At 39.4% G+C, this 24,092-nt stretch overlaps 1 protein-coding gene and 1 long non-coding RNA gene across 2 annotated transcripts in view; both read left to right on the top strand.

Annotated features, from left to right (window-relative positions):
* The window catches only part of LOC139182692 (uncharacterized), a 93,873-nt gene extending 87,810 nt beyond the window's left edge, over positions 1–6,063 (top strand). Inside the window, exons 3-4 of the long non-coding RNA XR_011566216.1 lie at positions 2,983–3,125; positions 3,256–6,063. This is a non-coding gene — a long non-coding RNA (uncharacterized lncRNA). The remainder of the gene's footprint in view (positions 1–2,982; positions 3,126–3,255) is intronic.
* Positions 6,064–6,800: 737 nt separating this feature from the next.
* Positions 6,801–24,092, top strand: part of RELN (reelin) — a 558,072-nt gene continuing 540,780 nt past the window's right edge. The window contains exon 1 of the mRNA XM_070787714.1: positions 6,801–7,307. Within this exon, the coding sequence (XP_070643815.1) occupies positions 7,082–7,307 (226 nt within the window). The 5' untranslated portion in view covers positions 6,801–7,081. The remainder of the gene's footprint in view (positions 7,308–24,092) is intronic.

Here is a 24,092-nt window from a genome sequence, read left to right as displayed (position 1 = left end):
TCACTCTGTATAATAGGCTCCAGTTTCATCCACCTCATTAGAACTGATTCAAATGTATTCTTTTTAATGGCTGAGTAATACTCCATTGTGTATATGTACCACTGCTTTCTTATCCATTCATCTGCTGATGGACATCTAGGTTGCTTCCATGTCCTGGCTATTATAAACAGTGCTGCGATGAATATTGGGGTACACCTGTCTCTTTCCCTTCTGGTTTCCTCAGTGTGTATGCCCAGCAGTGGGATTGCTGGATCATAAGGCAGTTCTATTTCCAGTTTTTTAAGGAATCTCCACACTGTTCTCCATAGTGGCTGTACTAGTTTGCATTCCCACCAACAGTGTAAGAGGGTTCCCTTTTCTCCACACCCTCTCCAACATTTATTATTTGTAGACTTTTGGATCGCAGCCATTCTGACTGGTGTGAAATGGTACCTCATAGTGGTCTTGATTTGCATTTCTCTGATAATGAGTGATGTTGAGCGTCTTTTCATGTGTTTGTTAGCCATCTGTATGTCTTCTTTGGAGAAATGTCTATTTAGTTCTTTGGCCCATTTTTTGATTGGGTCATTTATTTTTCTGGAGTTGAGCTGTAGGAGCTGCTTGTATATTTTTGAGATTAGTTGTTTGTCAGTTGCTTCATTTGCTATTATTTTCTCCCATTCTGAAGGCTGTCTTTTCACCTTGCTGATAGTTTCCTTTGTTGTGCAGAAGCTTTTAAGGTTAATTAGGTCCCATTTGTTTATTTTTGCTTTTATTTCCGATATTCTGGGAGGTGGGTCATAGAGGATCCTGCTGTGATGTATGTCAGAGAGTGTTTTGCCTATGTTCTCCTCTAGGAGTTTTATAGTTTCTGGTCTTACATTTAGATCTTTAATCCATTTTGAGTTTATTTTTGTGTATGGTGTTAGAAAATGTTCTAGTTTCATTCTTTTACAAGTAGTTGACCAGTTTTCCCAGCACCACTTGTTAAAGAGATTGTCTTTTCTCCATTGTATATTCTTGCCTCCTTTGTCAAAGATAAGGTGTCCATATGTGCGTGGATTTATCTCTGGGCTTTCTATTTTGTTCCATTGATCTATATTTCTGTCTTTGTGCCAGTACCATACTGTCTTGATAACTGTGGCTTTGTAGTAGAGCCTGAAGTCAGGTAGGTAGATTCCTCCAGTTCCATTCTTCTTTCTCAAGATCGCTTTGGCTATTCGAGGTTTTTTGTATTTCCATACAAATTGTGAAATTATTTGTTCTAGCTCTGTGAAGAAAACTGTTGGTAGCTTGATAGGGATTGCATTGAATCTATAGATTGCTTTGGGTAGTATACTCATTTTCACTATATTGATTCTTCCAATCCATGAACATGGTATATTTCTCCATCTATTAGTGTCCTCTTTGATTTCTTTCACCAGTGTTTTATAGTTTCCTATATATAGGTATTTAGTTTCTTTAGGTAGATATATTCCTAAGTATTTTATTCTTTCCGTTGCAATGGTGAATGGAATTGTTTCCTTAATTTCTCTTTCTGTTTTCTCATTATTAGTGTATAGGAATGCAAGGGATTTCTGTGTGTTGATTTTATATCCTGCAACTTTACTATAGTCATTGATTAGTTCTAGTAATTTTCTGGTGGAGTCTTTAGGGTTTTCTATGTAGAGGATCATGTCATCCGCAAATAGTGAGAGTTTTACTTCTTCTTTTCCAATTTGGATTCCTTTTATTTCTTTTTCTGCTCTGATTGCTGTGGCCAAAACTTCCAAAACTATGTTGAATAGTAATGGTGAAAGTGGGCACCCTTGTCTTGTTCCTGACTTTAGAGGAAATGCTTTCAATTTTTCACCATTGAGGATAATGTTTGCTGTGGGTTTGTCATATATAGCTTTTATTATGTTGAGGTATGTTCCTTCTATTCCTGCTTTCTGGACAGTTTTTATCATAAATGGGTGTTGAATTTTGTCAAAGCCTTTCTCTGCATCTATTGAGATAATCATATGGTTTTTATTTTTCAATTTGTTAATGTGGTGTATTACATTGATTGATTTGCGGATATTGAAGAATCCTTGCATCCCTGGGATAAAGCCCACTTGGTCATGGTGTATGATCTTTTTAATGTGTTGTTGGATTCTGATTGCTAGAATTTTGTTAAGGATTTTTACATCTATGTTCATCAGTGATATTGGCCTGTAGTTTTCTTTTTTTGTGGCATCTTTGTCAGGTTTTGGTATTAGGGTGATGGTGGCCTCATAGAATGAGTTTGGAAGTTTACCTTCCTCTGCAATTTTCTGGAAGAGTTTGAGCAGGATAGGTGTTAGCTCTTCTCTAAATTTTTGGTAGAATTCAGCTGTGAAGCCATCTGGACCTGGGATTTTGTTTGCTGGAAGATTTTTGATTACAGTTTCAATTTTCGTGCTTGTGATGGGTCTGTTAAGATTTTCTATTTCTTCCTGGTCGAGCTTTGGAAAGTTGTACTTTTCTAAGAATTTGTCCATTTCTTCCACGTTGTCCATTTTATTGGCATATAATTGTTGATAGTAGTCTCTTATGATCCTTTGTATTTCTGTGTTGTCTGTTGTGATCTCTCCATTTTCATTTCTAATTTTATTGATTTGATTTTTCTCCCTTTGTTTCTTGATGAGTCTGGCTAATGGTTTGTCAATTTTATTTATCCTTTCAAAGAACCAGCTTTTGGTTTTGTTGATTTTTGCTATGGTCTCTTGTATTTTATTTGACCTTTCATTACCATTTTGGAACCTATAGAATTGACCAATGTCACCATCTCCACATTTATATTTGTATACTTTTAAAAATTTTATATACTTCCTATCTTATTTACTTTTACATTGTAAATAAGAGTAGAGATTCACATTCTTACACACACCAAAATGTTTGATACTTTGTCTCAAAAGATCAATGAAAGGCAGACAGGCGGACAGTGGGTGAATGCTTGCAACTTTGAAATTTAACTTAACGTCTTTTTTGTGTTTCATTTAGGGTCATCATCTACCACTGATTTGAAAGTTGTGGATCTCATATGTATATGATTTAATTTCCATTGTGTTAAGATTATTCAAATACTGGTCAATAATTTCTACTCATCAGCAAGAAATGAATTTATCGTCTAAGGATACTTAAAGGTATTTTTTTGTAGGCTAATTGCTTTTCCAAAGCTCTTTTAATTATAGAGGAATAGTACCCTATTTTAAACTCCTTTTCCCACAGATTTACTCATTTTCACCCCTGACATCACATTTTATCTTTTTACAGATTTTTTGGATGTGAACCAAATTTTCTTGAAGAGTACTTCTCTATTTTTCCACTAGTTCAAAGGTTTGTAGTTTTGTGGACCAAACAAATATTTCTGAAGATGTTTATTATGGCTCATTAAATAGAAGTAAGATCTAAAGGTTAGCTCATAAGCTGGGAAGCTAAAAGTTTTGTATTATAATGCAGTTTGCCACATGAATGTGTGACAAAGTGCTCACTAGGAAGATAGTGATTGTATATCCATCTTGTGTTAGTTTCTTCATTTAACCAAAAAATTATTTAAAAGTATTAATAATAATTAGTTGAACTGGGATTCTATGAAGAAGATCTCAGAGATGTGTGAACTTTGGCCTCAATTACTGTAAGGGCACATGTATACATGCTAGTCCAAAGGACTGCTAAGTAGAGTGTACAAGCATCTACCCCCTTCTTAAGCAGCTCAACATCACTCAGGGCATTATTTAAACAGTCTCTGTGCCTGTTAATGAATAACCATGAGGCTGTAGCCACATATTTGAGCCGGCATTCTGTTCAGTTCAGTCACTCAGTCGTGTCCGACTCTTTGCAACCCCATGGACTGCAGCATGCCAGGCCTCTCTGTCCATCACCAACTCCCAGAGCTTACTCAAACTCATGTCCATCAAGTTGGTTATGCCATCCAACCATCTCATCCTCTGCCGTCCCCTTCTCTGCATAATTAATAGTATAATGCACATAGAAAAGTCAAGTTGTAGAAGTTAAGAAACCACAAAAGAGGGGAAGATTGGAAAATAAACTTGGTCACATAAATTCAATGTTAAGAAAGCCATGGTGAGAGATTCACAAGAGGTTACTACTTACAGAGTGAAGAGGGGGACCTCCTGGGAACTGAAGACCTTCTGGGATTAAGTGCAGCTGGACCTGAACCAAGTATCAGTGCTTTACTGTGTGTGTTAGTTGCTCAGTCATGTCTAACTCTGCAACCCCACAAACTGTAGCCCATCAGGCTTCTCTGTCCATGGAATTCTCCAGCAAGAATCCTGCAGTGGATTGCCATTCCATTCTCCACAGGGTCTTCCCAACCTAGGGATCGAACCCTGGTCTCCTGCATCACAGGAAGATTCTATACCATTTTGAGCTACAGGGAAGTCTTGCTACTTTATAGCTTATTTCAAGCAGCAACCTTGGGATCAAGCATGGCCAGATTTGATCCCAGGCTCCTTTTGTTGCTGAGTGCCCTGGACAAATTACTTCTGTGAATCTCAACTGTATTTCTTAAAAAATGAGGATATCTACTTCACAGGCCATGGGGCTTCCCAGGTGGCTCTAGTGGTAAAGCACCTGCCTGCCAGTGCAGGAGACTTAAGAGCCTCAGGCTCGATCCCCGGGTCTGGAAGTTTCCTTGGAGAAGGAAATGGCAACCCACTCCAGTATCTTTGCCTGGAAAATCCCATGGACAGAGGAACATGGCAGGCTACAGTCCACAGTGTAGCAAAGAGTCAGACACAACTAAAATGACAATGTAAGAACTAAATGAGATAACCTGACATTGGGTAAAGACATCCCATGCCTTGATGCCCAAACCAGCATCAAAGTTTGCAATGGTTAAGTGCTGTACTCTAAAATGTGACTGTTCAAGTCACTGCTCTCTCACAATTACAGCTGTGTGATCTTGGACAAGTCACTTGACCTCTCTGTGCTTCAGTTTCTTCATATGTACTATTAGTAATATTTTCCCCATTGGGTTATGAGGATTAAAGGAGTTAATTTATGCTTGGCACATAATAAACATTTTAAAAGTGTTTACCTAAAAATGTTCAGTAGTCTTGGATACTTTCTAGAAGTGATTCATTTTATTTTAGGTTATATTCACATAACTGGACAGAAAGGTGTTAACAGTCTTGCCAGCTGCCAGTGAGTGTCTTCTAACTGAGGCAACACTGCCTGCCTGCGGGGAACAGGTGGTGGTAACTTACCTCGGGTTGACGTGGATAGTTGCAAGGTAGATCCCGGTGAGAACCTTTGGAGCCAGCAGCCAGGCTGCTTCGTTACTGCTTTGTTACTGACATTGAACAAATTAACATTTCTGACCATCTCCTCCCTTGTGACATGGGGATAATTTTTGCCTCTCTGAGTGGTGTGAGGATTAAATAGAGGTAACTTACCTACAGCCCAAAGCCTGCACCAGCACAGAGCAGCAGCAGTAACGATGATTACATCAAATATATACAGCAGTTGAGTCCTTGGAGATTCTTAAGGGAGGGAAACCACAAGGTAGCCAGAAGTGGCCCTTTTACCTGTCTGATTTCGGCCTGGAGAAGAGGAAAACCACCAATCTCTTCCTTTTGCAACGAGGTAACTATAGAGGTCTCCCCTTTGAAAGATTACCGTTTCACACTCCTCCTTGTCGCTCCTCAAAGACACTGTTCCTTCTAATTTTATAATCTCATTTCTGTACGTGCGGGTTTATCTGGGCTTGGTGGCGAGCCAAGGTTGGGTGGAGAGAGGCATTAAAACCTGGCAACCTGGCTCTGGATGCCGCAGGGCTCCTGCCAGCCGTCCTCGGTTAAAAACGTGCTTTTTATTTCCCTTTCCCGCAGCCTCCTGTGCAGCAGCTCATTACCACCCGCTTCAATCACCGCTGCCAGCATCTCCCCAGAATATTTCCCCCTCCCCCCGCCCCGTCTCAGGGACATTGGTCGTAGCTGACATTTAAAGGAAATAAACACCGATTTAAAAAATTACAACCATCTCCGCCTGAAGAACCCAGCAGCAATGAATAACAGAACAGTCCAGAGAAGAGCGCCTGTCGGGGCTCAGCTCCGCAAGCCCTTCCCGCCACACAATTCCCCACACCCGAGCATCACAAATCACCATTTCCAGGCACCACTTGAGGCTGCCAATTCTACTTTCGCTTAATCTCATTTTAAATTCCAGCTACAGACGCGGCTCGGTCGCTGCGGCGAGGAGCGGGGCGGGGGTCAGCGGGAGGGACGCAAGGCCTAGGTCTGAAAGAAGCGCAGGGGCCCCTCGCGGTTTGGGGTCTCAGGCGGATCCCCAGAACCAATGCGGGCCGCCCAGGCTCCGAGGTGGGCGAGCCCCGAGGGGCGCTAGGCGCAGCCCGCGCAGACAAAGAAGCCGGCGCCAGCACAGGTCCCCACCGCCCTTCTCCTCCGCGCCTCCTCTCAGAAAAAAAAAGAGGGAAATCTGAGGGCCAAAAGGAGACCGTCCAGTCCTTTTGCTCCTCCAGACACCTAGGAGAGAGCGTCTCTCTTTCTGAGGCGTTTAACTCCCTCAGGGCAGATTCGTGGACTCCGTGGCCCCGACCCCGCCCGGCGGCCCTTTAGAATGCGAACTGGGCTTCGGCGCCGGGACTCCCGAGAGGCGTGCGCCCAGCGCAGCGCGAGGTGCGGCGAGCGAGCCCGAGTGGGCGGGGGCCAGGCGGGCGCGCGCCGTGCGACGCGCGGGGGCGGGGGAGCGGCCGGGACACGTGTGGCAGCGGCGGGGGGGATTCGGCGCCCGGGGCTTTAAGAAGGTGTGGAGGGGGGCGGGAGCTTTCCCAGGCCCGGCGGAGGGGCGTCGCGCAGAGGCGGCGGCGGCGCACCGAGGCAGCGACCGTCCCGCTCCCGGCGTCCGCAGCCCGGCCCCGCGCTCCCGCGGGCCAAAGAAACTTTGGGAGCAGCGGTCTCCCGCGGAACTTCCCGGCGGGGCTCGGCGCCCGCGCCCGCGCCCGCTCTACTCCGTCCGCCGCCTTCTCGCATTCTCTCCAAGCGGCTACTCGGTCCCGGCGCCTCCAAAACTGAATGAGAGAGCGGCGCTCAGGGCGCGCGGTGGCGGCGGCGGCGGCATGGAGCGCAGTTCCTGGGCCCCGCGGACTTTTCTCCTGGCGCTGGTGCTGGGGGCGACGCTGAGGGCGCGTGCGGCGGTGGGCTATTACCCTCGCTTTTCGCCATTCTTTTTCCTGTGCACTCACCACGGGGAGCTGGAAGGAGATGGGGAGCAGGGCGAGGTGCTCATTTCCCTGCACATTGCGGGCCACCCCACCTACTACGTTCCGGGACAAGAATACCATGGTAGGTACCTCAGCATCTCCGCTCTCACCGGCCAGCGCAGCTTTGTACCGCTTTGCTTCTTCCCAGGGGCCATTTAAACCTGAACCGTGACAACCCTTACCTCAGCTTTGCGCTCGGAGGAGGGAGAGAAAACAAACTTAGTGGGGGAGAGAGTTGCGAGTTAGAATTTATTCACCGGTCGCCCCCCACCCCGACTCCACACGCTCCCCTCACGCGTCTCTCCGAGAGGAGCGGGTTCTAGGCAGGGAAAGGCCGGAAAATTTGGTCCTCCTCACTCGTGGTTCTGACAGCTGACACTTGAATGAATTCGCGCCTCTTGTTTCCTTAACCCGAGTCCTCGGATTCCAGACCTTTGTCCCTGCTCTCGTTCCCCCTGCAGGGCAGCCGAGTGGCGCTAGGCTGTGCGGACCCGCTGGTGACAGATTGACGCGCCTGGGTCCGCAGCCGCCCCGCGGGTCGCCCGCCCGCCGCAAACTTCCCGCAGCTTCTCGGCCAGGGGTCCTTCTCGGTTCCTTCGTAGTCAACGGCCCTCCTGACAGGGAGCGGCTGCTTCCAGCGCTCTGTTCTAAAGTGGCGTTGAAAATGTCAGGAAATGGTGTGTTTTTTTTCTAAGTCTCCTCTTATTTTAACGTGCCTTTTCTTTCTAGAACGATCTCTGTGATATTTATTAATGATTATGTCTTTTTAATCTGCACAGCTTTAATTTCCAGGTAGGGACTGGAAGTTCCTTATAATTTAAAGATACCTTTTGAAAAAGGATCATTATGGAGCCCTTCATCAAAATTAAACATGATTGAAGAGGTACAATTTAGCTGCAAGCAATAGAATGTTGTGTAGTGCATGCATTTTTGATGTTTTAAGCTAGTAAATGGAGTATGTGGGAAAATAAGATATTGTCTATTTTCTATTATTTCTATTATTTCCTGGAACTTCTGAATATTTCTCTTCACTTCCATGGCGCTTTTAAGCGGCAACAGGCACTATTTAATTAGAATCTAAAGGCAAAAATACTGATACCCAACCAAATAGAAACTGTTGTCTCGTGATTTCATGTTACAGTTTCCATTTTTTGTGGGCTAACAGTTATTGGCATAGCAGGAGATAATCCACGGAGCAGCTGGCATTTGAGATAAACATGGATATAAAAATGATAAGAAATCTTAAGTTTTCTAGTTTAAAAAATCCTTCATATCCGCTTTAAAATATTTAATCTAAATGCTTACTAGAGATTTAAAATAGTACTTTAAAAAAAAAATAGTACTTTTACAGCTTTCTTGTGGCATGGCGGCAGCCTTGTCTGTAAAGCAGAAGTCTAATTTGGTGGAATTTCAGACTTTGGAATATTAATTTTCTGTAACTAGTTCCCTCTTTTAAAGCACTTATTGTGCTTACTCTCAAGAGCAGTCTGATGTTTTCCTGAGTTCATGAGAATCTTTTAAGGAAAAGGACCAGCCAATATGATGCCAACTCAGACCTCACCCGAAGACCAATGGATTGAACCTGTCACTTGGTGTGAGTCTTAGTGAAGGTGTAGAGAGTCAAGGCTGGGCTAAAAGATGTGGTTGTCAGGTTGTGATAGAAGACCTATGGTAATACAAAGCCTCATTTCTGCCCCCTCTGTTTCCATATCCTTTGTAAGGTGCCAGCATAGAAAAGTTAAAAATACCAAAATATGACATAGCCTTTGCTTTTGCTATGAAGCTAGCAAATGTAAGTCAACCTAAGACTGACCATAATCACATTCTAAGTCTAAAAAGAAATAGATGATAGAGAGTAAGATTGCAGTGTAACACTTCAAGTTGCACGTTGTGTGGGAAAGTCTCAATGTCTACCTCTTCCATCACTAGAAAAGGTAGAGAACTTTTATCATGTAAGTTTAAGATGATCAAATCATTCTAAACTTTGTGAATGGTTTTTGTAGGATTTTAAATTCCTGTTACCTGTTTTGTCAAATATTTAGATTTTGAAACTGGCTGTAGCTATAGGCCTTCAGTAAGTTTTTCCTTGTGAAATTTTCTACAGGTAGAAGAACTGTTTAAAAATGAAATGATGCTTACACATGTCTCCTTTTTTTATAGACTTTTGGAAATTAATGTTTAAAATTAATTATGTAACATCTATTTAAGAATTGAACTGATAGTAAGAAATTTTAACCTAATATACTGTTGTAGTTAGGTTAGGAGGTTATTTGGCCAATTTTTTTTTTAAACTAAGAAATACAAAATATTAGCTTCAGACTTTATTTCTAATTTTTTAAATTTTTAAAATGTAACAGTTATATCAGGAAAACTCTATCTTATCTATGATTTACACTGAACTCAGCATTTGAGGCAATGATTCTGGGGTACAGCTGATGACTGTTACTTTTTTACCTAAAAGAATGCATTGAGACAGAGGTAGTGTGTATAGTGCTACCTAACACAGAACATGACTGGAGATCAGGCTGTGTCAGCTACCCTCTGAGACTTGTGTCTGTGACAGAATAAGAGATGGAGATGCAAATATCAGAGTTCAATATTATGGGTCTCTGTATGTGTAGTATTTGTTTAAAGATTTTTGTTGAAAATCTTCTGGAAAAAAAAAAAACACAACAAAAATACAATACAAAGAATTTGAAATTTGTGTATCTAACAGAATTGTCAGATATTCCTATCAAGTAGTGTATTCATCTGTTCACAGTTTTGGAAGCTCTACTAATTCTCATCACTTGATCACTTGGTACCTCTGTTGTCAGCTTCTTGTATCTTTTAAATCTGTTGTCTGTGACTTTCTTGAAAGGGCATCGTTAGTCACAATGAGCCGTGGTGTCTGCATGATGAGTTTAGAAACTCGGCAGTAAGAGGTTATGGTTGTATATTTAGCAATATATGTCTATGTGTATGTATATCATGTTGAATTAGGAAAGTCTCAGGGTCGGAGCAATTTTTCCTAGAATTTCCTTTTTTGGCACAAATCTCCAAATATGGTCAGTTTCCACAGCATGGTTTCCAGGCCCATACCTTAATTTCTTTTTTTTTTGGTAGAAAATTGCAAATGATGGGAAAATAGGAAATGGAAACCTAGATGGTCCAGTCAGGTAGCCATTCTCTTCCTAAGCCACACCTGGCAATTCACTGCTCCTTCTCCTAAGGACCAGGTCATGATTGTGAAACAAGCAAAGATTGAGTTGATGTCTGCACCTTTTCTTTCCCCTGATAATCCCTCTTCTTCACCCTGACTCCTTAGGCTTTTGTTTAAACCAATTTGTAGTGAATGTGACTTGTCAATGTTTTATTCTCCCACAGTCTTAATTACAACTGTGGAAAGAGGTTTTTCCCTTTTTGTTTAAAAGAATTTGGACATCATTGAACAGACAGATAGTATATTTTGAACTAGAAAGATTTGGATAAACCTGACATCCTGTAATAAGAAAATGCCAACTCACAGGATGGGCTTTATTCAGTCATCAGAAGGGAGAGGTCAGATATAAGAGAAAAAAAAAACACATTATCTGTGAAAGCCTAAGTAAATGAGTCTGTGAAAAGTGCCTGAGCTTCCATGAGACAATTCAGATATGAGACAATTTCTCTAAATTTCTAAAAAGACTAGAATACCCATTATTACAGTGGCATAAGGTGGGGGAAATGTTCCAATACAGTGAAAAATATGCTCTAAAATATTGATAGAGGAAAAGTATCTGTTTTAAGCAGAACTGAATAGGTAATAAAGCATAATGCTTTATAAAGGGGATTTGATTATATTTTGTAAATTTGGTATCACTACTGATAGTTCTTCTGTCCTACATTTTCATTCTATTATTTATTTAATCATATTGTGGAGTGTGTGGGAAAACAAACTTCAACTGCTAAAACAGAATGTTTACGTAAAAAAGGTAAAATCAGAATAAAGTATTTAGGGTATTTTGTTGGAACCATTATTGGTATTATATTAAATGTGTTCTGGAATCAACTGGTTGCCATTTAAAAATCACCATTCAAAGGCAGTGCAATATAATGACTTCAAGTACTAGAATGATGTGTATGTCAGATACAATTTTTGGTAATATACTCCAGATTAAATTTCTTTCAAGGGAATGATTTTTTTTTAATTTGAATTAAATAATTATTTGAATTAATATTGCAGTTATTTGAATTAGCAATTATTTGAATTAATAGCAACCTGCTATTGCTAAGGTAACTGGGTTATTGATTGGGTGAGTAGATATTTGTTCTTTATATGTCTCTCACTCTGGAATCAGCATATTTAAACTCAGAATCATTTGTCAGATGCAATTTATAAGTGAACTACATCTGTGTCCTGCTTGTATATAACTATGAAAACTGAATATTTTAAAGCATTTTCCTCTACTTGTCTGATATTTCATCTCGTACTCTACAACTTATTTCAAATATATGTTACTGATGTGGTTCAGATTGTTTCTTAAATCATATAAACATTGATTTAATATATATTCCCTGTGTGAGTTTCAAAAAATTAGGCCTTTAGAATCATAATTGAAAACATCTAATTTAGGCAGATGTTCTTACTTCAGTCATAGCACTACATTACTAGAAATTATTTAATTAGAATATTTTCCTCTAATTTTTATGAATCTTTATTTTAAACTATTATTTTTGTTTTCATCAAAAATGGTAAAGAATAAAAGTTGTATCATTGTAATCATGTATTTTTATAGAACCATCTTATTCCAATAAATTTGTCTTTTCACCTTTAAAAAATCATAGGTGTTTTCACATTTTTTTCCATAAATTAGTTTCATTCAAAAGATAATATCTAGAACTTATCTTTGATTTATTTTTCCCCTGCCTGGAATTGGTCAACTCTATAGATGATCTGGAAATCTTACATTATTAGTTATATAGGATATATTGCATATTAAGCCATACTTGTTCTTCCAATGACTTTAGATGACACCTTGACAGTTATTTATTGTGTCTTTAATGTTCACAAATAGTCACTAATGCATGTATATTTGAAATATATTTCAGGTAGCCTTTACACTGGAAAAGCATAAATGAGTTACTGGTACTTTTTAAACACTGGCATTAAAAAATCTTGTATATATTCTCACACAAAAATATAAAGCTCTTTCTTCTTTTAAAAAATTCTTTATGTGATATAAAAATAGAAAAAAATAGATAACCCTATACTCAGTGCTTTTAGTTAGAATGGGTAGATTCAGTGTGCAAAGAAGTGCTTTGAACTATGATTGGGTGATGACAAAACACACGTATGATAAAGAAAATTCATTTATCTAAATGTTTTGGCTTCAATGATAACTTGGGTGATTAATCCACCCCTCTCCTACCCCACTGATTTTAAAGTTATTTATAAAATAATAAAGCTGTATCAATCTTATTAAACTTAAAGAAATATTAACACATTTTCAGAAATTGGAACTGAATTTTCAGATATGAAGATTTCTTAATGACTGTTCAAACACAAGAATGGTATATTTAAAAAAAAAAAATACTCTTGGCTCTCAGGAAATTCCACGTGAGGTGATCTCACTTTGGTGTCTCTTGTTTAGCTTAGAGAGTAATTTTTGCCATGGTCACCTGCCATGCCCATCTCATTGAAGGCAGAGCTTCTGAAGGGTTGAATGCTGTGCCTATGGGTTAACCAATTATTTCTAACATGTGCTTCTCTAAAACTACTCATATTTTTCCTTTTTATTTGATGTCCTGTAGGAGCGAAGGGTAGCAGCTGGATTTGGGGTGTGTAAATGGCAACCCACTCCAGTGTTCTTGCCTGGAGAATCCCAGGGACGGGGGAGCCTCGTGGGCTGCCATCTATGGGGTCACACAGAGTCAGACATGACTGAAGCGACTTAGCAGCAGCAGCAGCAGCAGCAGCAGCAGCAGAAGGATCACTACAAATGTACAGATGTTGATTTATGGCTTAAGGCAGCTCTAATTATTAAAAAAATGTAATTAGATAGCTTTTGAATGCCACAAAGAGATAGTTATAGGAATTATGAGGTTCCCAAGTAAACATTGAAAACCTAGGTTATCTCTCAATGCTAATTTAGCTTTCTTTAGAAACATAAAACTTTGTTTGGGAAACAAATTAAATTTTATTGATTAAAGGACTCTTTGAAACTGTATGCGAACTCATGAGTGTTTCAAATAGCCCTGGTTACTGATGGATGCTGTTGCCCGCATACCAAGGGACATGAAGAAGGAGTGATAGTGGTTTACCAATAAGTGCTATGCTCGCCTCAGAATCATCATTCTCTGCCTTTCCTGCTCTGACCCTGTCTCCTTCCACCTGTATCTCACGTGTTTTCTCCCATGTCCCCTGTCTTCCTCCTCCTATTTTTTTTTTCATTTTCTTTTTTCTTTTGCTCTTTCCCCTCACATCACAGGGCCTTGTCTTCCCTCTCCTCTTCCTTCTTCTTTCCTGCTTCAAAACTTGATTACTTTGCTCCTTTAATTCTTTCTCTTTCTTCCTTTCAGATTTACTGTCACTATCTCAACCTTTTTTCTCTCCTCTTTAGCATGAAAAATATTAGTATATATACAGATAGTGTGTAATTACCATGTATTTTATTCATTGGATATTTATAATAATAAAAGTGGATGAGTTGGCTCCTGTATTTCTCTCAAAAAAATAGCTTCATCTTTCTGTGACATGCACTTGCCCTTTTTAAAAATCATAGGATAGTTATTCCTAATAGGAAAGTAAGGTTCTTGCTTCTACACTGTAAAATCTCTCAGAAGAACTTTCAAGCCAGTAGCTGTTTAATTCTGAGTTAGCTACTTTCCCCACTGTCAGCTATGGAGTCAAACTGCAGAATCAGAAGTCTGTGTATGGAAGCATATGTATATAAATATATATATACACACACACCATGAGGAAGAGGTACAGTTTAGGAAAATGCACACTGAATTAGCTTAACTCTAAAAGGTAGGTTGATTTGATGTCTTGAATGCTTGAGTTCATAAAGACTTTTCTAATAAAGGGATGGACTGTTTCTATCATCACCTCAGTCACCTCAAGTTATATCCTTTACTTTCTAGTCTCTTTGCTAAGACTCCTAACAATTGTATAGCTATGAAATAGTGATGCCACCTTTCAGGGTACCTGGCACTTAACAGGTTATAAAGAGGGTAGAGACCTTGGCATGAACACTAGATTGGGTGTCAAAAAGGGAGGTGTGTTGCTCTGGGGTAAGTTCCACAGTCTTTCTTCATTAAAACCTATTTTAGGGACTTTCGTACTGGTCAAGTGACTCAAGACTCCATACTCCCAATGCAGGGAAACCCTTGGTTGGATCTGTAGTCAGAAACGAGATCCTACATGCTACAACAGTATTCTTGCCTGAAAAATTCCATGGACAGAGGAGCCTGGTGGGGTACAATCCATGGGGTCATAAAGAGCCAGGCACTACTGAGCAAGATAATGGTGGTGGACGAGGAGTTCAGCAGGAACTGAAGGAAATAACTTGAGGTGACTGAGGTGATGATAGAGACCATCCCTTTACTAGAAAATGCTTTATGCAGTCAAAGTTTATACCTGAACAGCTGTATCAGCCCTGGAATACCTCTTATGGACTTCTTGTATCTTAAGAGAAATCAATCAAGTTCTTGTTATTTGCACCTGTGTAATTCTAATTATTTTTTCTAAACACATAAATGATCCATTTTGCATTCTCTTTTAGATTTGTCCCAATTCTTGTATTGAGCTCTGAAGTGCTCCGGTTCTCCCATAGAATTGCTTTTGGTCACATTGATGGAACTACGATATTTAGTAAGACACTTTTGATGATACATTTTCAGAGTTTCCCTCAAGATGTACTATTAATACTTCTGCAGGTGGCAAAAGAGTGCATTGTATGCTAACTTTTTACTGATGTTTTGAGAAGGTAACCTGTGCCCTACCTTTAATTACTGGAGTTTCTTGTAACTGATGATTTATGCTGGTGAGTTTGTTTATAAACTTTATTTCCTGTCAGTCCTATTTGTCTAAAATGCAGTATCACCATATGTAAATCCTGTTGACACTTAAAATACTTAGATGTGTGACATGATTGTGAACATGAGCTCTGCCCCAACCTTAACCTTGTTTGTTATGTCTGGCTCAGCCTCTAGGACCAAATCCAGTATTGTCATTTCTCTCTTGCTTGCTGCATATTGACAGAGGAAACAGGCATCTCAGCCTTACCTTTAGGAACATAGAATCTTCTTGTTTAGGCCACCTTTGTTATGAATGTTGAAATATCCTATGATCATAGTTGCAGATCTTTTCTTACTTCCTTTTTTTTCGTGTAAACATTTCCTGTAACCTCATCCTGCAAAAAATGTTACATGTCCAGTGTTTGTGATAGAGGAATATAAGGAAATTAGTTGGTTGTAGGCCTTTTTTTTTTTGAAAGATGAGTTCATATTCCCATTCCAGGCACTGATACTATCAAAAAATTTTTAGAAAGGTAACTCAGGAACTTGGGAATAAATTAATAACAACAACATTAACAATAGCAAGCCCTAAAGAAGCCCTTAGTATGTGTCAAGTACTGATCTATATGCTTTATGTTAAATATTAATTCATGTAATTTTCACAAGAACCTCATGAGGTGGGTATTGCTATCCTCCTTTTCTGGAGATAAAATCTAAGTCACAGAAAAATAAGTGTTTTTTGCCCAAGATCATGAAACTGTCATGCAAGAGTGCTCAGTCCGTCTTGCTTCAGAACCCATATTTTTATCTACTATGCATTTATTTTTAGAAATGAGAATTATTTCAAGAAAGAGATAATAATAAAACATTACAAAAGACATTTTAACAGAGGGAAAATAAGGAAAAGTGAAAGCTAATTTTGTTATTTAAAGACTACAAAATGAAAACCACAAAGATTATATCCATGCCAAACAAGACCAGGATTTTATAGTCCTAAATATTCCTTGACTAGAATCACCTTCCAGACAAAGCACAAAGCAAAGATAACATTTAGTTTACTGTTGACTTAAAAGAGTTAACATGCCTTTAAACTATCATCATGAATAGAAATATGAGAAAGTGATTCGCAAATTTTGCTGAAATTTATTAACATTTTGATGAATGTAATTTTAGTGAAGATTTTCAAGTAAATAGGGAATTTCTTCTCTGACTTACTGTTAGAACTTGAGTAGGACATGAATATAAGAGGAAAACTGTAAATTTAGATATAGAGACATTTTAAAAGATTTTCATTGCAGTGCATCTATTTGTAACATATTTCTTTCTTTAGGAAATTCCTTCAAGTGTTACCAGTCTGTGGGTAGAGCCTGTGAAGTTGAGTAATGGGCTTCACAGCGAAAGTCCTGGTGACAGTCCAGAGTGTTGTACAGTGTCTGACCTTGCTTGTCTATCACTGTCTCACAGTGATAGAGACGCCAGTGGAATAACGAGTTGCTTTATACTTGCCTTTGTAGGGTTATTTTTCAGATGTGAATCAGATTTTTAAATATCACTTTCTATTGAGCTTATTTGAATGAGGAGGAAAAGGGCTAAGCATCATCTCCTGCCCTTGTCCCCAAATTAATTCACCTTCTACCAAGGAGGGCAGAAGTCAGTTGGAGGTTTGGTGGCAACCAGGTGAGGTGACACATGAATTATGGTAGTAATACCAGTGTTTCCGAAGAATTGATGCTTTTGAACTGTGGTGTTGGAGAAGACTGTTGAGAGTCCCTTGGACTGCAAGGAGATCCAACCAGTCCATTCTGAAGGAGATCAGCCCTGGGATTTCTTTGGAAGGAATGATGCTAAAGCTGAAACTCCAGTATTTTGGCCACCTCACGCGAAAAGTTGACTCATTGGAAAAGACTCTGATGCTGGGAGGGATTGGGGGCAGGAGGAGAAGGGGACGACAGAGGATGAGATGGCTGGATGGCATCACCAACTTGATGGACGTGAGTTGGGAGTGAACTCCGGGAGTTGGTGATGGACAGACAGGCCTGGCGTGCTGCAGTTCATGGGGTTGCAAAGAGTTGGACATGACTGAGCCTCTGAACTGAACTCAGCTGAACTGAACCAGTGTTTCCTGAATTGTCACCATTGTAATTTATCCTAAAGTTTGTCATCAGATCTGAATGGAGAGCCACTGACCCCTGGTGGAAGCTAAATCAGATGGTGGAGGACAGATTCAGGCTGGGAGCTTCCTGTGTCAAACCCACAGAGGGCCTGAAGGGAGGAAGGCTTATGCTTTCACTAGGGGAGAAAAATGTGCTTCATTGGACATTAACAAAAGGACAGTAGCCTTATAAAGCTATTATCAAAAAGTGTAGAGAAGGTCCACATAGAGATCATTTCTTTCCTCAGGCAGGACAGAGCAGATCATCTCTCTGTTTAGCATTCACCAGTGAGCTGTGCCGAGTTGTAGCTCTAATGGCAGATCCGTGAGCCTCCAGGGTGGTGTAGGAAGCCCAGAGGCTAGTTACTGGGTGACCTGACCTGATACAGGTATTAAACTGTGAATATTTGTCTCAAAGAGGCAGACACTTCAATTCCAAATGAATTGTGAAGCATTTTAAACATACAGAAAACTACAATAAATTAAAATTCAAGATTGGTATCACTAATGAGTACCCAAGGGATACCTATCTGTATCCGTTGAAGTAAAATGCAAATGCTCTGGAGATCAAGCTCTTCACAATTGTTAAAATAATACTTAATTGATTTGACCCACATTGCTGAGTGACTTTTGCACATCTAGACAAGTTTGTCCTGTCTCAGCTATGCCAGGGGTTCCCATATATTTCTACAATATAATGAAAAACATGGAAGCTTCGCAAACATGAAAGAGCAGGAAATCTTGAGCGAGGTACAGGCTTGGTTGTCATCTTATAGAAACAACTGGTAAAAAATAAAGTTCATTACTTTGGTTAATTAAAGACAGATATTTCCAGTGAATAAGAAGAATGTTTCTTAAAAGTATTGTCAGTAAAAGATTTATATTGAAATTTAGGTTGGCTATTGAAATATTACCAAGTAAAACAATTTCTTAAGCTTTTGTTTTGGTTACAATAGCCTCTAAACCTTTATTTTTACTTATGTTGTGACATGGACCCATGTGAAGATTTATAAGTTTTATTATTAGCTACCACAGAGTTGTACAGGTTGGAGAAGGGCAGGTGTGCCAGAGTACCGTGGCTGCCAGCCACAGAAACTGGTTGTGGCTAATGTGGGCTAAAGGAATTCATTAATAGGAAGTGGTTTAGAATGGAAGGAAAATCCAGATATTAGACTTAGAAATGATGATAGAGTATCATGGAACAGGGAATCAACTGCTAAAGGAATCATGGTGTAAGAATCATGATTTTCTGACTTTTTAAAGACTTTATCCACCCCTCACCCCCATTTTCAGGCTTTTCTGGCCCCACAGCTTGGATGAAACCTCTCCAACTCCTTTGCTTTCTTGTTGTCAATGAATTCTAATTCCTGGGACCAAGCTATGGCCATCCCACTGAGATGGACTTTAAGATCAGAGGGATATCTCTTTCTGAAGGAAAATTCAGGTTCTGTTACCCCAAAGAAGGAGAAATGAGTGTAAGGCAGGCAGAAACAACAGACGAGTGCCACAATAGTCACGATACATGGTTAAGGGGAGAAAAAAAGTGTAAAATGACCTCTGGGAAAGGAAGTATTGACACACAGGTCATATGGAGAAGCAGTGTTCTCTGGGGTCCTATTGCATTCTTCATTATGTGTGAAGATTTTAAGCGATGTTTTGAGGGCACGTGTCAAAGGGCGAATTATCTTTTTATTATGGATATAGATCCAACCTAAAAGTGACTTACCATGCTTTTGTGTTCTTATAAAAGTGTCTGATTCTCTTTTCTAAGCTGCACACTGCAATGCGGACTGCCTATCCTTGTGCAAGAAACCCAGATTCCCTGAGATGTATGCACTTTTCTCTCTACCTCAGTCCCTGAGGGATCTTAGATTCAGTGATCTCTAAGGGAATATTGAAGATAAATTAATGAGTACATGCCTCTGCCTTCATGCATTGCCATAGACAAACCATCCCGATATTCACTGGGAAGAATGTCAAAATGTCTTGGTCTTCTTTTGCCCTTTATTCTTCTCCTCCTTCGCTCTGTCGTGTTGGGGTACCCAGGGCTCTGTCCTTTCTCCTTTTCTCTTTTTCGTCTGCCCTATCTCCCCAAGGATGCCATCCATTATGATGCTTTAAGTGCCACCTGTATGTTGGTGACTCTTTGCTGACTTCCTGAATTCCTCACTTTTACACCTCAGTCAGTATCTCTACTTGGATGTCTACTGGTATCTCAAACTTAATATACCCCTAAATGAGCTTCTTATTTCCCCTAACCCTGCCACTCCCAGAGTAGCTCCTCCTCGAGTCTCCTCATCTCGTTTTTTGCCAACTGAGTCATTATAGTTGTTCAGTCCCCAAACTGTTCTTTCCCTAACATTCCACGTCTGGTCCCAAGTCCAGGTAGCTTTACGTTAATACACACCCAGAATCTGCCATGGCCACCACCCCCTCACACCTGGATTACAGCAGGCTGCTGATCACTTCTCCTGCTTCAATGCTTGTCACCTTCATTCTAGTCTTAACACAGCGGCCAGAGTGATTTGGTTCAAACCAACCCTCTGCTCCACACCTAGGACAACTATCCAATCCACCAAGTTGCCTGGAACAGCTCTGGGTCTGCCTCTGTTTTCCCAACAATATTGTCTGAATTTGAAAGATAAAATCTTCTGTAATTCTATCCATCCTTTTTGTTGTTCCCCTTCTTCAAGAAAATCCTTGGCATGGCCTTGAAGGCCCATAGCACCTGGCCCCATTGTAACTTTTCTGACCTCATATCTTACTAACTTTCCTCTTACTTTTCCTCTGAAATTATGCGGGCTTCTTTTTTGTTTTTCAAACACATGAAGGGCTCAGTTCTGTCTCAGAACCTTGGCACTGTCTGTTCCCCTTTCTAGCATGCTGTTCCCCAGATGGCCCCGTGCTCCCTCCCTTCCTGATTCAGGTGTGTCTTCAAACGTCCCTTTTCACTGAGTTTCTCCCTGTCTATAGTCTTTAAGCTTAGTCTCCCCCCAGTATTCCATATCCCTTGGACTGCTTTATTTTCCTTCATAGGTGTTATCATCACCTATGTAATTTACTCTTTACCTTGTTTGCTTTCTGGAACCCTAAGAATAATGCCTTTAAGTTCCACCAAGGCAGGGATTTTTGTCTCTTTTGTTTGCTGCTCTGTTTCCTGTGCCTAAGATAGTGCCTAGCTTATAGCAAGCATGTAAAACATTTTGATATAATGAATTAATGAGCAAAAATAGTACTTGAGAACCCTGTTTTTTAAAATTGTTATGTGAAAATGATATTCAAAATAAGAGGAAAATTTATAAAAAATGGATTTGTGAGTACAATTTGGCCTTTTGAATCCATGATAACAATGTTTTAAAAAATGTAAAAACCATGTTTCTACTTTCCCACCCTCCAAACTTGCAACATTCTCATGACTTTTCTGAGACTATGCAACTCTATTTATAGTAGTCTGTTGGATTGGCTTTGCTTTAACTATATGTTAGCGTATCCAAAAAAGTTCTCATAGCAATTAGTGACTACAATTATTAATAGAAACTATGAAGCTCTTATTCCCAGAAGCTCCTCTGTGCTGCACCATAAATAAATTTGAAGCAATTTTGATGAATGGGTAGATAGTTTGCATTTAAATTTTCATCTGAATGGGAATAAATAATGGGAAGAACAGAGACCGAAATAGCTTGGCTTTGTGCTCAAACAGATATGTAGGAACCTTAAAGAAAACACACAAAAAAAGGAAACAAAAATTTTCTCAAAAGATTTAATCTTTGAAGAGAACTCTATTTGGGCAGTGATGAATATATGAAGGGAACAACAGCTGAGAATTCTGGCTCTTCATTACATTTGATTTATTGATACCTTGTAAGTTGAGAGCATCAGAGGTTCCAAACATGAATTACGGATTTCAACATGAATGTTGCCAGGAGTTGTTAGTGAGAATTGCTTCCTCTTATAGATAAGATTGAAGATTCTTTCCCCTACTCTATTTCTGATATATGTGGGTACTTTATAAAGTATCCTTTGAAGTCAGAAGAAACTTAGCTTTTAGGAATTTATGGTTGTGGATGGCACATGAACTGGTTCATTCTGGACTTTGTGCGTTCAAGCTTTGTGGCCTTGAGCAAGTGATCTCACCTCCCTGTGTCTGTTTTCCCTTCTGAAAAATAGCAGTGATGATAATACCCGGCTCATGGGTTTGTTGTGAAACTTCAATGAGAGAGTACATATAAAGAGCAGCACAATGCCTGGCACAGAAAATAATGTTAGGCATTAGTGTTATCATGCACTTGCTGACACTTTTTCCTGTGAGTAAACAGATCTATACTGACGGAAACAGGATTTATAATCTCTTTTCTCTTAGTGTTATGTGCTCACTTTATTGATATTTTTCAAAATATATATAATTCTAAGACAGGCATAATACTTTATTGAATGGCTATACATAATTAATAAATTTATAAATGTTTGACATTTTTGTCATTTTCATTTTGTTTTCAGTGTTCTAAACACTATGGTGAATATTTTTATACATCTTTCTAAATTTGGCACAATTCTTCTCCCCCTCCCCCCTGGTTGTGGTTTTATTTTCATTTTTGTCATGAATTTTTATTTGTAGATTATGTTAGTAAATTTATGAAAACAGATATATTTTTGTTTCTTTTGTTCTCTTATATTGCTTTTGTGCTTGGGGAGTCTTTTCCTACTCAGAGACAAGATAAATATTTACATAAATATTTTCCCTATCCTATTTTAAATTATGGATTATCATAACTCTATGCATTGTTAGTGCATTGATTTCATTTGTTTATGTTTCTTTTGTTGTGGGACAAGTGGATCCCTCAGAACCACAAAGGACTCTGTGTTGATACAGTAACATTCTGCCATTACCTAGTTTGTCTTAGCCACTATTAAAAATGCTTTTGAAAAAGCTGTCCCATATACTATGTGTATTGAATTATTGCTACTGACCATAGTTGTGGCATGCAAATGTCAGGTGCCTTTACTTAAGCCTTTCAGGGAATCTTTGCTTTTTTTCAGCAGGATTTAGCTTACTTTCCTGCACAGAATTCTTTTTGGTATTCTAATATTGTCAACTATGAGATCATGGGATCAAGAAATTGCTGACATCAGGAATTACTCTTTTGCTGATGGTACCTTTTTTGAGTGCCAATCAAAAGCATTTCTATCCAGTCTTGTATCACATATATATATATTATCTTATGCCTATGTACATTAGCAGTGTATGAAGTATCTACCTTCTTTTTTATCAAGGAAATGTTAATAAAGCAGAAGTGCCCACATATGAAATGCAAAGTGTGTAGGTTTCTTGTTCTTTCTAATTTAGCTCTCAAGCTACTTCTGTTACTCTCAGACTTCATTTTCTCTTTTTTTGTGGGGGTACGCTTCTGTCTGACAGTGGTGCTGTAGCTTATAATGGGCCTCTTTCTCACTAAATCTAGTGGTGTTAAACTTCAGGAATCCATAGTGGATGACTGCCCCCTCTGTTCTAAACAGAAATCAGGTGACTGCTGCCAGCAGTTGTGACATGGAATCTTCCTATACTTCACCTGCATTCAGTCCTGTCAGTGCATTTCGGGGAGATAATACCACACCTCTTTGCCCTGTAATTCTAGGCAATACTCCGTGGGAAAATTTAGCAAATTAAGTTATGTGAACCAGTGAAATTCTGTTTTGTTTTTTTTTTTGAGATGGTCCTCAGGACTGAATCCTTGTGTCATGAGAGAGGAAAGTATCTCTAAATCTAATCTCTTGCTGATAAGCAGTCATATGTTTTGCCTGGATGTGTATATTCAGACAGAAATGGGATCAAATTATACCTACCAGTTGGCTTTTTTCACTCAGCTTATATTTTCAGTATCATGCAATAATTACAGAGCTTCATCTTTGTTTAGTGACTACATAGTATTACATTGTATGGATATATACAAACATACAGTTGACATGTTGACATATAGCATGACTTTAAACTGCGTGGGTTACTTATATGAGGATTTTTTTCAATAAGTATAGTATGTACTGCTGTACCATGTGTTCTGAGGCTGGTTGAATCTACAGATACAGAACCATGGATATAGCAGACCAAGTATAAAGTTATGTGTGGATTTTCAACTGAGTAGGAAGTAGGTGCCCCAACCCCTTGTTGTTCAAGGGTCAACTGTAGAAGGGTCAGCTGGAAAAGACTCTTCAGAGTCCCTTGGACAGCAGGGAGATCAAACCAGTCAATCCTAAAGGAAATCAACTGTGAATGTTCATTGGAAGGACTGATGCTGAAATGGAAACACTAATACTTTGGCCACCTGATGTGAAGAGCTAACTCATTGGAAAAGAACCCTGATGCTTGGAAAAATAGAGGGTAGAAGGAGAATGGGGTGACAGAGGATGAGATGGTTGGATGGCATCACCAACTCAATGGACATGAGTTTGAGCAAACTCAGGGAGATAGTGAAGGACAGGGAAGCCTGGCATGCTATAGTCAGTGGGATTGCACAGATTTGTACATGACAGAGACTGAACAACAACAGCAGCTGTTTTTAATTCCCTCTAATATTGTACTCAAGTTTGGGATAATAAATACAAAATTGCAAAAGTCTTTTTTTAATTCATGTTTATCACTCACTGATGTGCAAATATTCTCACAGTGTAAATAACTAAAACATATTTTTGCTTCAAAATATATTAAGAACACTAAAATACTAACACCTACTGTCAAATTGT

The sequence above is a fragment of the Bos indicus genome, chromosome 4 (genome assembly GCF_029378745.1).
Source record: "Bos indicus isolate NIAB-ARS_2022 breed Sahiwal x Tharparkar chromosome 4, NIAB-ARS_B.indTharparkar_mat_pri_1.0, whole genome shotgun sequence".
Lineage (NCBI taxonomy): Eukaryota > Metazoa > Chordata > Mammalia > Artiodactyla > Bovidae > Bos > Bos indicus.
Note: the sequence above shows the minus strand (reverse complement) of the source record. Positions and strands in the feature narration are given on the sequence as shown.